The 11855-nt window shown below is 31.6% G+C and overlaps 1 protein-coding gene across 2 annotated transcripts; it reads right to left on the bottom strand.

Moving 5' to 3' along the window:
- Positions 1-6222: 6222 nt before the first annotated feature.
- LOC129297901 (uncharacterized) lies at positions 6223-11338 on the bottom strand. 2 transcript variants are annotated; one of them, XM_054936245.1, is made up of 13 exons: positions 11080-11333; positions 10870-10930; positions 10638-10727; positions 9901-9978; positions 9687-9761; positions 9202-9254; positions 8667-8817; positions 8104-8214; positions 7572-7698; positions 7392-7489; positions 7096-7234; positions 6751-6803; positions 6223-6618 (listed from the first exon to the last, which is right to left on the bottom strand). In XM_054936245.1, exons 2-13 carry the CDS (start codon positions 10912-10914, stop codon positions 6520-6522), a joined length of 1119 nt encoding a protein of 372 aa, XP_054792220.1. In that variant the 5' UTR covers positions 10915-10930; positions 11080-11333; the 3' UTR covers positions 6223-6519. The 2 variants fall into 2 exon arrangements, with proteins under 2 accessions (XP_054792220.1, XP_054792221.1); XM_054936246.1 differs by lacking the exon at positions 8104-8214 and having other exon boundaries at positions 11080-11338.
- Between the last annotated feature and the right edge of the window lie 517 nt (positions 11339-11855).

Here is an 11855-nt window from a genome sequence, read left to right as displayed (position 1 = left end):
AACTTTGAAAGAACTCAATCCCTGTTTTCTCATGTAAAAGCAAACAATAATCCTAAAGTCCCTCACACATTTCATACACACATAAATTAAATAGGTCATGCTAGGCAAGCATACTGAAGTGGGGATGTGCAATAAATTCACAAAGATGCGTGCTCATACCACGCCCACAAGTTATTGTCCTTTATTCTTGGGGCAGAGGTGTGCAATGGTGATATTGGATCACCAACAATAACAATTAGGGTTCAAGGGCACCAAGAACAAGAGAGACGGTGAGGGGATAAGAAGGGGGAGGGAGACGTGTGATGCAAGTCAAATGGAAAGTAACTGTTCATGCAAGTGGCAAGTGAGTCAGTTCACTGAGAAACATAATTACAAGAGAAGCCCTTAGGCTTGCAAAGAATGTGTAAGTTGTATTGGGTTCTAAGTGCAAAAGTTTATGTGCTTTGGAGGACCTAAGTATGATTCTTCCTTTTCCTTTTAATTTTGCATACTTTGCTATTTTCCGCAAGGCATTCTAATTGGTTGGCAAGGAGGCAGAGAAATATTTTTTAGTATGATGAATTTAGAATCAATTTCATTTAATCAATAAGTTACAACTCCCCCCTGTCTTTTGCTTGTGACTTTTGGTTTTTTTTATTTTTTATATATAATTTCAAGATGGCGTTATTGGCTTTTCAATGGGAGAATTGCATTAAGGCCCTCAAAAAATTGTACTTTGAACCTAATAGATTTTGATGATATACTGCAGGCCAAATGGCCCCTGTTACAATTTTTGTTAGGAGCGAAAGTACAATTTTGCCTCTTTTAAAACTAACCAATCATGATCTGATCATCTTCCTTTGTCTTCCTCTTCCGCCTCACATCATTGCATTACAATTCTTTAATTCTTCCATTCCCTCCCCCCTCCTTCTTGATTTTATCAGTCTTTCTTGCAATGAGCCAACATACAAAGATAGCTTATACAAACCTCGATCTGCTTCCTTTATTGTCATTCTCGAATAACTTTGTAGATCACTCTTCCTAGGTAATACCATTTTTCACAAGATGAGCATCAATGAGGTCCTTAGCATCAAATCTCTATAACTCAAATTTTCATGTAAGTTTTATTCTATCTTTCATATAAATACATGTTTATAGGATTTATGGGATTTATGGGAACTACTAGAGTAGTTGCAAAAACCAGAACTTGCCATCATTAAGTTTGATGATTTGAATTTGGAAATTCTGGAGATAGACTTTAAATTGTGAATTGATGAACTTACACTTTGAATATTTGGTTGTAAATTTGTGAACAACCTTTTCTTGTCAAGATATAGACTTTTACCTATACATATTTGAACCGGTATTTGTGAATATTAAAACTTTTACTTGTACATTTTTGAACTTTGCTTATTAATAATAGAAGAACCGTATGTAGATGTTTAGGTGTGCCATATAGAAGGACCTTTTTTGTTACTAAATAGAACTTGTCGTGTTATTTGTAAGCTCAACTTAACCACACAAACCATGTGATATACATGAACATTGTATTGTTAATAAATGAACCTTATTATGTTATATACAGACTTTTGTTGTTTATCACTCTAAAAAACTTTTACAAATATTCAACATAACCATGCAGACTATATGAAAATAGGTAGACATTGTCTTATTAAATGACATTTTCATGTTATATAAGGACTTTCAATTGTTTGTAAACTTGAGAAACTTTTCTAGAAGTTGCAAAACAAAACTTGCCGTCATTGAGTTATGAATATCTGAAGTCAAAAATTCTAGACTTTGAATTGTGAATAGCTAAACCTATGCTTGTAAATATTTGGACATGTAATTGTAAATTTGTGAGGTTAAACAGCAACGTAAGTCTAAACCTTTGTTTGTCAAAATATGGACTTTTGCTGTAAATATTTGAAAATGTACTTGTGAATATTATAACTTCTACTACTTATACAATCTTTGAACTTTGCTTATTTATGCAAGAATATAAAATGGTTCAGATGTAATATTTTGTATTGGCTAGTAAAGCACCCCATAATCAAAACTCAAAGTGCCCTTGCACTCACGGAGGAGGGAATGAAGAATTAAAATTGTAATACAATGCTATGAGAAGGAAGAGGAAGACATAGAGGAAGAGAGAAGGAAGATGAGAAGGAGGAAGACTAGATCATGCTTGGTTAGGTTTAAGAGGGGTAAAAATTATATTTTCACTATCAACAAAAATTACAACAAAGGCCCTCAAGCTTGCAATGCATTATCAGTATCTATTATGCCCAAAGTACAATTTTTTATGTTTTGAGGACCCTTAGGGTGATTCTCCCTTTTTTCAATTATACTTTTACATTAACTAGATAGATTTGCACGGGAATTATTATTGAATTTGTTTTGTAATGATTTTTTTTATGTTTTATGCATGTTTTAAGTTCATACCGTGTCTTGAATCTACATGACATTTTGATTTTAATTATGTGCATGTAAAATTTTGACTTTTTGACTGAACAGCTTCTATGGTGTGTTGCTTTCATAATTATTGGTAAAATAATATTTCAGTCCAGGAAATTATTATTTAAAATATCATCATTGATAATTATGAGAAAAAGTTTAATAATATCATTGAAGTTAAATTTTAAACATAATTGTTGTGTAATCATTCATAGAATGGTTGGACTTGTTAATATTTTGTATGTATGCCAATAGAGATGGAATTCAAGGGCTGGGCTAGGTCGACTCTCTGAAACCATAATAGTGAAGCCTGATTGAATTCCTTCAAGTAGCCCGAATATCTTAATTTTATTTTTAAAATCATTTTTATTTATTATTTTTTTAACTTAAAATTTATTATCTTATGTTATAAAAATTATAAATATATTTTTTATATTTAAACAATGTATAAAACTCAAATATATAATATTTTAATATAAAATGACTTAAAACTTAAAGAATTAATCAATATTGATTATATTTTATATATTTTTGCAAAATAAATTTTTTATTTGAATATTGGAGGAGCTAAGCCTGTACCCGATCGGCCTTGGCTTAGATTTTTTTTAGATCTATTTGGGTTAGCTCAAAAATTAAAAAAAAGAAATCATATTTTTTATCCCTAGTCCGAAACTTTTCAAATAGGTTTGGATTAGTCTGTCAGACTCAGTCTAAATTATTAGTTTTCATATGCCAGCATCGTGTGTGTATCTATTTATGTATATTTTTGCGTGCGAATGATACCAAGAAGTCAGCATACCTTTCTACATTATATAATTGGAACGTAAATGGCAAGTAGGAGCAGTATACTTCTATATATTAAGAATTGATATAGAACTTCATGCATAATAAGAAGGAAGAATATGAAGAACAAATTTTTTCCCTCATAAATTATTTTATAAGTTATTATTCTGTGCATATAATAAATATAAAGAATGATTGTTATGTCAAGTTGCGTTATTCCCACATAAATCAAGATTAAATATTTTTTATTAAATATTTTTTAATTTAAAATAAAATTCAATCTTATAAAATATTACATGTTTGGAAAATAAAATCTTTATTTTCACACAGACTATTCAAAAAATTTTACTTCAACTACGTGCATATTAAAAATATAAAAATATAAAAAAATTTATTATTTTGAGACGTTTATTTACCCCATATAATTAAAATTAAAATTAAAATAATAAATATTTTATTTTACAATTTGTTTATTCAGTTTTACATTTTATTATATTTTCACTCTTTTCTCCTTCTACCACCCCTCGCTGACTGCAAACATGACATCTCATGAATTTGTCATTCGATGATGGATCTTGCTTATATTTTATTTTATAATTTATTATCCAATACATATAAAAATATAAGCAACAAATTCATTTATTTAGAATTTTTCATTGCATATAAATTACATTCCAAAAAAATTATTGAATTCTTACATGCCTTTTTACCTTTTGTTTTAATTAGATTTATGATTTCATTGCAAATCCAATCCACGCTCATCAATTTTGTTTCCATTTCTTAATTGCAATTTCCATGAGCAGCGTTGAAGATTTGAGCCAACTCCGACCATATGAATTGAAGAAAATGTGAGTTAGATTGGATTTAATTTATTTTTATATGAATTAAAAAAATCTCAATTCAACCAACTCTTGAAAGTTGACAAGTTAACTGGGCTAACTTGCTAGCGCATTTTTTTCAATTTATTTTTTTCATAAATTTAAAAAAAATACACCTAAATGATGAGTTATAATTTGATATTATTTAATGACTCATTCTAAGATACAAAAAATATTAATTCATAATAGTGTACAAAATATGAATGGATTTAGTAAGTCATGCCTTACATAGTTTATATCCACAAACTTTTTTCTTTTTTCTTTTTTCAATATAGTTAAATGGCCCAATCCTAACCCATCAGAATTAACTCATATGATTTAATAAAATATATCGTCCAGGCCAAAAAAAAAAAACTTGTTTTTATTTTGATTAATTTTTTTTTAACCTAACCTGATCCTTATGACTAGTTATTCAAACCAACCCGCATACCTAACTTAAATTCCCGGCTCTACCCATGTGGCCTTCAAGATGTAATTTTTTTACAAAATTATAATTCTATACCAATTAATAACAAAAATAACATGCTTCGTCCATGTTAATAATATACACAAACTTGTTTCATTTCTACAATGGTTACCGCAAGATTTTTTACTCCGGAGCTTCATGTATATTGGAAATGTAAAAGGTAATTTATATTTAATGATATGGTATCACTTAAATTTAAAAATAATTCTTATAAAACTTTCACCCGTTACATACCTAATTTTCAACACAGGTCGACTAAATTATATTTGATATTTTATGCAAATTCAATGCCTATCATTCTTATTACGGTCTCATATCCCCAGTTACTTGTTATCATGAGCCTCATACCTATGTTTTATTGGGATATCACATGACATTTGAAAATTTAAAAATTTTTTCTTTCTTAAATTTGATATAAATTAATGATGTGTACAAATTTTAAACACACAGCAAGTGTATATGGAGCTAACATATATAACAAATTAAAGTTATCTCACAAGGAATTCAAGTGAAAGGAATTAGACACAAACAAAAGTTATTTTCACTTTAATTAAGTTATCCAATCAAATAATGAAGTTTCTATTAAATTAAAAAATATGAAAAAAATAAAGTCAAAGATATATCAAAGGTAGGATTAACAATTAAAGAGAACCTAGAATTCTAATTTCCTTTTATGCCTTGCAATTCAATTTTTTTCTAGTTATTGTGTTTTAATATAACTTTAAAGCAAGCTTCTAATTTAGATTATGTATTCATTGATTACAAAACCAATGACCCTAACCATATTATGATATCTCAAGCAAACACTAATCCAATTATACACAAACCTTAAAGAATTCCTAGGGCTTTTTGAGTATGTATTTATCTCAAATACAAATTAGATTAATTCTAATTCTAAGTTGTTTAAATAATGATTTAACTGAGATTCTTTTTTATCAAAGGCGAATTCTAGATCCATGCACATACTAAAGTTAGCCATCTAATAGTATGAGAATAAAGAATCATATGAAGCATTAAAATATCCATCAAATCAATCTCTAGAAAGAAATATACTTATAAAGCATCAAAGGTTATAAATCCCTAATGATAAAAGAAAACTAGCTCAAAACATGCATAAATGTTTAGAAACAACACAAAGAATCAAAGCATGGATAAAAGAAGAGATCTAGAAAATCCCTTCAAGAAGCTCTATGATGAAATTTCAATATTCAATCTATCCTTCAAACTCTTAGTTGATGCTCTAAAATCACCTTATAACCTTTAGGTATAAACTTGATAATTTGAATTCGGTTAGATATAAATTTAATATTTATTGTTTTTGAATCCATTCAAGGTTCCTCTACTTTGCGCATAAAGGAACCAAAAATAATGAAAAACAAAAGACAAAAACTTAAAATACCGAAAAAAAGTAGAGGGATCAAAAAATAAAATACGAGTAAAGTACAGAGATTAAAAATTATGTTTACCCTATCTTTAAATATAATTTGATGGAATGATTGATTTTGAAGGTTTAAGGTAACATTAGTGTCAAAATAAACTCGAAGCATGGGAAAACTTCTTACATGCTTTAATATCAACAATTAGTCTCATCTACTAACAAAGTCCAGTATTATGGCCCATTTAATCTATTTATGCATACTTCTTGATATCTACCATGCCTTAATATCAAATGGCAATATTCTTTTATTAAAGAAACAATAGAGGAGTTCAATAATAAAAAAGTATATCAATGGTGCTAACATACCAAAAGATTCTTCAAGTTGGCACTTTTCAACAATATTGGCAGGCACAACTTTAATTGCATCTAGTTTTCAAATGGACAATGCAACTTAAGGGCCACACTATATCTCATGCACGGAGAAAATTTGTTTTTTCGCACGCTGAATGAGAGACATTATTACACCTAACTCTAGTTTTATGCTGAAACCTTGTTGCTCGCTTACAGTTACGATGTCATCACTGATTAGGATCTCTATTGTAAAAGGAAGCCAGGCACGGGTCTTCACGACGGGGAAGACCACTTCGAGCTCCCAAAGCTCTACATTTTGCAGCTGCCTGCACTTGGCCCAAAAATAGAAGAGCAAGTTGCGGTTACCGGGTAAATTGCATGTTCATTCTTCTCTCAAGAAACTTGTCAGACTTTTTTGGCTCTATGTTCATAGTTATTTGGATTACAGTTCTGCTTACCACACAAGAAGCAAATGGCAACATTTTCTCCGGTGATAAGTTGTTGCAGATTGCTGAAAGTCAAGCAAAGGCTCCATGAATTGAAAGCATGTATCATCAAATGAAGGAAACAAACAAGGCGGTTAATCAACGAATTGATCAAAGCAAACATAGAAAAAGGTAGCCCGCAAGTTTCTTGGTGATGAAAAGATCAGAAATGGGATTGTAGAAGTCAAGCTCTTCCGGATGGATCAATCTGCCTCAAGAGTTGTTTGCATATACAGTTGATGTCGAGTTAAATTCCAGTGATATAAAAATAATCAAATTTAAGCTTGCCCGTAAAAAGGCATCATGATAATGACATACCATACAGAACAGCTCCAACGAATGCATCCCCAGCACCGGTTGTATCAATGAGCTGTGACGGAGGAATTTTCTCAGCTGTCCCCACATACAACCTCCCACAAACACTTCCTATTCCTTCTGCTCTAAATTTGGTCACATGCTGCCATGATTAAGGGGGAAGAAGTGAAATTAAGTGGACCTTACAATAGTTGATGATCCTACCTTTAATTTTCAATAGATATTTCACACACATCAGGGTTCACTTCAGCATTATTACAGCATGAAAGAAGATATCTTCAAGTTTCAACAGTTATTACCGTTGCTATGCAGGTTGGCTTGGCTATGCTGTCATCCTTTTGCCTCACTAAGGATTCGAAAGATCTGTCTACATCCATTTCTTCTGTCTGCGGACCGTCTGCCAGAAAGTACACTGTAACTTACCTTCTAAAAGATAATCAAATACAGGAAAGCAGGATGTCTGCAATATGTATATTCACCATCCATGCATTGCTCAAGCATCATGGAGCCATTTTCCCCCAAAGTTGCAATCACAAATTTGAGTTTTGGAAGCTTCAAAAGAATTGAAACCATTGCCCTTGGAATGGAAGCCGCCTCCGTCCAGGCCTGTCAAATCCCAAAAACAACAGATCTCATGTAGCATTATGAAGGTTTAAAAAGGACGGTGACAAATTATCACCAAAGAAGGCAGTTTGACCACACTTGACCATAGAAATACAAATATAAACAAATAAAATACTTTAATAATTGATAACAGACCAAATGGAAGTTAAGAAAACAGAAGTGTACGCCCCCTATACGATCAAACATAGTTAAAGGGCAAGGCTGCAAAGAGTTTAGATTCCATTCTTCGGCTACAAGGCTAAACTAGTGTTTTGAATTTGAGGAACACATCCATTGATCCACTGATGAAAAGTTGGAAAATAGAAGTAATATCTACATGCCAATGGAGGATTCACAGATCCCAAGTTTCTCATGACATTGTTCTTTAGGCGAGTATGAGTTACTTGCCTGTGGGAATCTCTCCGCGCAGACAAGATAATCCGTCATAGTGAGGAGCTCATCTAGCCCCTCCCTTGGTCTTTCGGCATCAACTAAGATAGATATATTCTTGCAAAATGCCTGCAGCCGTGTGTGTGCACATATATATATATATATATATGTATGTATATTACATCTAATCAGATGGTTTTCTCATCTTCAATCATGAAATGCAAGAACATTAAAATTGCACGTTAATAAATGCAGTGATAATAATATATATCTCTGATTTAAATCACAATAACATCACTACCATGTCTTGTCACAATGAAAAGTGGATAAACCATGACTAGGAAAGTAAGAGTAACAAAACTCATCCATGCTCCATAATATAGTATAACTTCGAAGATCATCCAGCTTCAGACTTTTCTTCTTAAAATGAGGCTTTCATTCAATCGTTGGAATGGTAAGTTGGTATTCTTCTTTTAGGGACATTTTGCAAGACACGACCATATAAAACATTAAATCTTGAAGTTCAATTGCGATGGAATGACTTTCCATCAACATCATGAGCAAACTACCTAAACAATTACCTCTCGAGCAATGAGCAGAGCAGTTTCATGCATCCTTCCATCAAAATAAACCAATCTTGCTCCATCCAGTGCAGATAACAAACTGTCTCTGGAAAGATCTTCCGGCATCATGGGAGGATATCCTGCTGTGAATATGCATGCACGTGTTTTCCTGAAGGTTCAAAGCATGATCAATTGACTTGCTTTATACGTTACCAACAGCTGCATCTCATGTTTCAAGCAGTTCTTACAGTCATCTAAGTTAGACGTGACAATTTAAACGGGAGGAAATCGTACATGGAAAACGTATCACATTAATGACTATCGTTCTATGTTATTCATTTTTACAGATTTTTATCAACTTTCCTACAAAAATCATGTGCTTATTTGTTAGGACTTTAACGCAGAACCTTGCGACTATTTTTTGGAATCTGTCTCACATCTAAAGTAACTTCAATAACCCCCATTTTCGAATTTTCAAATCCAAATCCATCAAGCGAGCAATTACGACAAAATCAACAGCGTGCGCGCATAAATCATTTTAAAAGTATCGTACGCCTGGCTGTCAATGATGACATAGGAAAATGGTGAACAACCCTCCTCGGATACCTGAAAACAAAATCAACAGAAGACTTGAAAAAAATCAACAAAGGACTATCCGGTATATAATTCACTTACTTTTGAGAAAGAATCTATAGTTTTTTTTTTAAATTAACTTTAAATAAAAAGTGAATTATTAATTATTTTCTTCTATTTTTATCCTTTTACAATTTTCAATAAACGGAAAATAAAAAGTTATATGAGAAAAAAACGCGTTTCTAAACATCATATATTTAATAAGGGTGAATTGAAAATTTTCTTTCTTGTTTAGATAATATTAATAATTTAACTGTATTTGAAATAAAAATGATTTATAAATAAAACCGGTAACATGTAACAATGAAATTAAGTTGAGTTGCAGCTTAACAAAATAGAAGTTGTAAAGCAGCAACTACAGGGTGAAGAATGAAAAATTAAAATCTGGCTCTAATTTAGACATACCACGAAAAAAAATGTATCCACTCCATCAGCTTCTAGCTCTTCTAAAACAGCCCTACCCTGAATGTCATTTGCAACCTAATGATTTTAAATTGCATCAGAAGCAAGCGCAATCAGCCAGCAGGTTGGATACAGCATCTATCGATACCTTAGAAAATACAGAACTGGCATGTTTAAAAACCAGAAATAAACCTAAAAAATTCATAGCCTAAAAAACCTTAGAAATTATTCTTGGCTTTAAGCCCAAACGTGCAGCACAAGTTAAAGCGTTTCCCGCGTTTCCGCCGCCTTGAACCTATCAAACCAGAGAATTTCACCGTCGATCACATTCCCAAACGATCATCATGGCTGGCCAGGAAGAGTAACAGACAGACACTACGAATATTTATTCCTCCTCTTCTTTTTTATAAATTACTTCTAACCAACTCTTTAATTTTGCCCCTACATTTTAAAAAAGAGAGATTTAATGTGTTGGAAGAATTTTCAAATTAAAATACCGCACTTCTTTTTTAAAATTTGTTGGAGAATACTTTTGAAATTATACAATAAAGGTTACAAAAATTGAGAGAAAATAATTTACTTAAAGGATTAAGAGAAGGGCAAACAAAACTGAGTGAACCAACTTATTGATAAATAAGTCCAAGTATCTAAAAATTTAAGAATTCTAATTAGTAAAAATTGATCATCAGTAAATCAAACTGAATCTTTTCTAATTCTTGGAACAAAGAAAATTATGTAAGGTAGCTTGCAGGTCAATAAAAGATATTATAATAAATATATAAAATTAAAAATAGAATGCATAATTTAACAATAAAAAATATAGTATAATTTCAATAGAACAAGTCTCATGTGCCCAATAGCCAAACTCCAATTATTTTGTTGCCCCAAAAAATGTAGAATTATTTCTAAGCGGTTTGATTAATAAAAACTTAAAAAGGGAAAACGGGAGCAAACCTTCAGGTTAGTGCTCCTGATTTTGTCGTCGGGCTTAGGAAAAGCCGCCACCACTGCCAAGAAATCCAAGGCGGCGCCGCCAAATCCCACCTGGAAAAAAGTCCTCCGTTTCCGTGAGTCTCAGTCTAACTACACGCCAATAATGAAAGCGTGTTTTACCAATAAGAAGCCGAAAATGACCATGATAAAGAAAGAGTGGGGAGGGGGAGGAAGAGTCAGAGAGAGAACTCACTATGATGGGACTCCCGGCCAAAGGAACAGCAGAATCGGAAGACATTTTGATTCTAAAGTTTCTGCCAAAAAACAACCCGTCGATCGCCGGAGGTTAAAAACAAATATGCTAAAGAAGGAAACAAATATCCGATTTGACAAGAAGCAATACTAAGAGGTGAAACCGTTTCAATGAAAAATGGAAATGGAAAAGCGAGCAGTGATTACGTACGAGTAGAAGCGAGAATCCCATTTTCAGATCCAATATGGAATCGGAGTTAGATCTCTAAAATTACAGCACATCACATCTCTAAAGTACCAAACCTGTCAGAAGTTAACGGACGCGATCGAGCAAGTAGTATTCCGTCGGCAAGGAGAAGCAATAGCAGCAGAGAACAAGAGAAGTTGCTTTACAGAAATCTCGTGCATGGGCAAGCAGAATGGACTGGCTCTTGTTTGCAGCGCCCTCGTGATAATTGCGTTAATCGGAAGCACATTCGATGCTCATCTGGACCGTCCAGATAATCCAGATTTAAATACTTTTTTATTTTTTTTATTTTTTAAAATAAAATTTATAAAATTTTAAATAAATATATTTATTATTAACACATATCATTTATAGTTAATCAGACCAGTTTAAATTTAATTTTAATTTTTTATATTTTTATAAATTCACGATATAAATTTATTCTGAACTGTTTTGAATCTAATAAGTATAAAAAGTTAAAAATTTTAAATATGAACAGTACAGACTAAATCTATATAATCAACTTATAAAAAATCATAAAAAAATTAATAAAAATTAGACTCATCTGATTAAGTATAAATGATACATGTTAATAATAAATATATTTATTTAAAATTTTATAAATTTTTATTTTAAAAAAAATAAAAAAAAGTATTTAAATATGGACCGTTCAGATTGTCCCAATTCATTTAGGAGTGATGAGCATCGAATGTGCTCCCACGTTAATCATATGCTGTCTGATAGTTGACTTAGAAAAGTTC

This window comes from Prosopis cineraria, unplaced genomic scaffold (assembly GCF_029017545.1).
Source record: "Prosopis cineraria cultivar Desert tree isolate PC_DT_omini unplaced genomic scaffold, ASM2901754v1 PC649, whole genome shotgun sequence".
Classification (NCBI taxonomy): Eukaryota; Viridiplantae; Streptophyta; class Magnoliopsida; order Fabales; family Fabaceae; genus Prosopis; species Prosopis cineraria.
Note: the sequence above shows the minus strand (reverse complement) of the source record. Positions and strands in the feature narration are given on the sequence as shown.

Bases quoted from the DNA above. Each gene is read 5' to 3' on its own strand.
- LOC129297901 (XM_054936245.1), bottom strand. From the start codon at position 10,914: ATGTCTTCCGATTCTGCTGTTCCTTTGGCCGGGAGTCCCATCATA. The intron at 10,728-10,869 runs GTGAGTTCTCTC...ACTTTTTTCCAG, and splicing joins TGGCCGGGAGTCCCATCATA to GTGGGATTTGGCGGCGCCGC. The intron at 8,818-9,201 runs GTACGATACTTT...TTGAACCTTCAG, and splicing joins GTCATCATTGACAGCCAGGC to GAAAACACGTGCATGCATAT.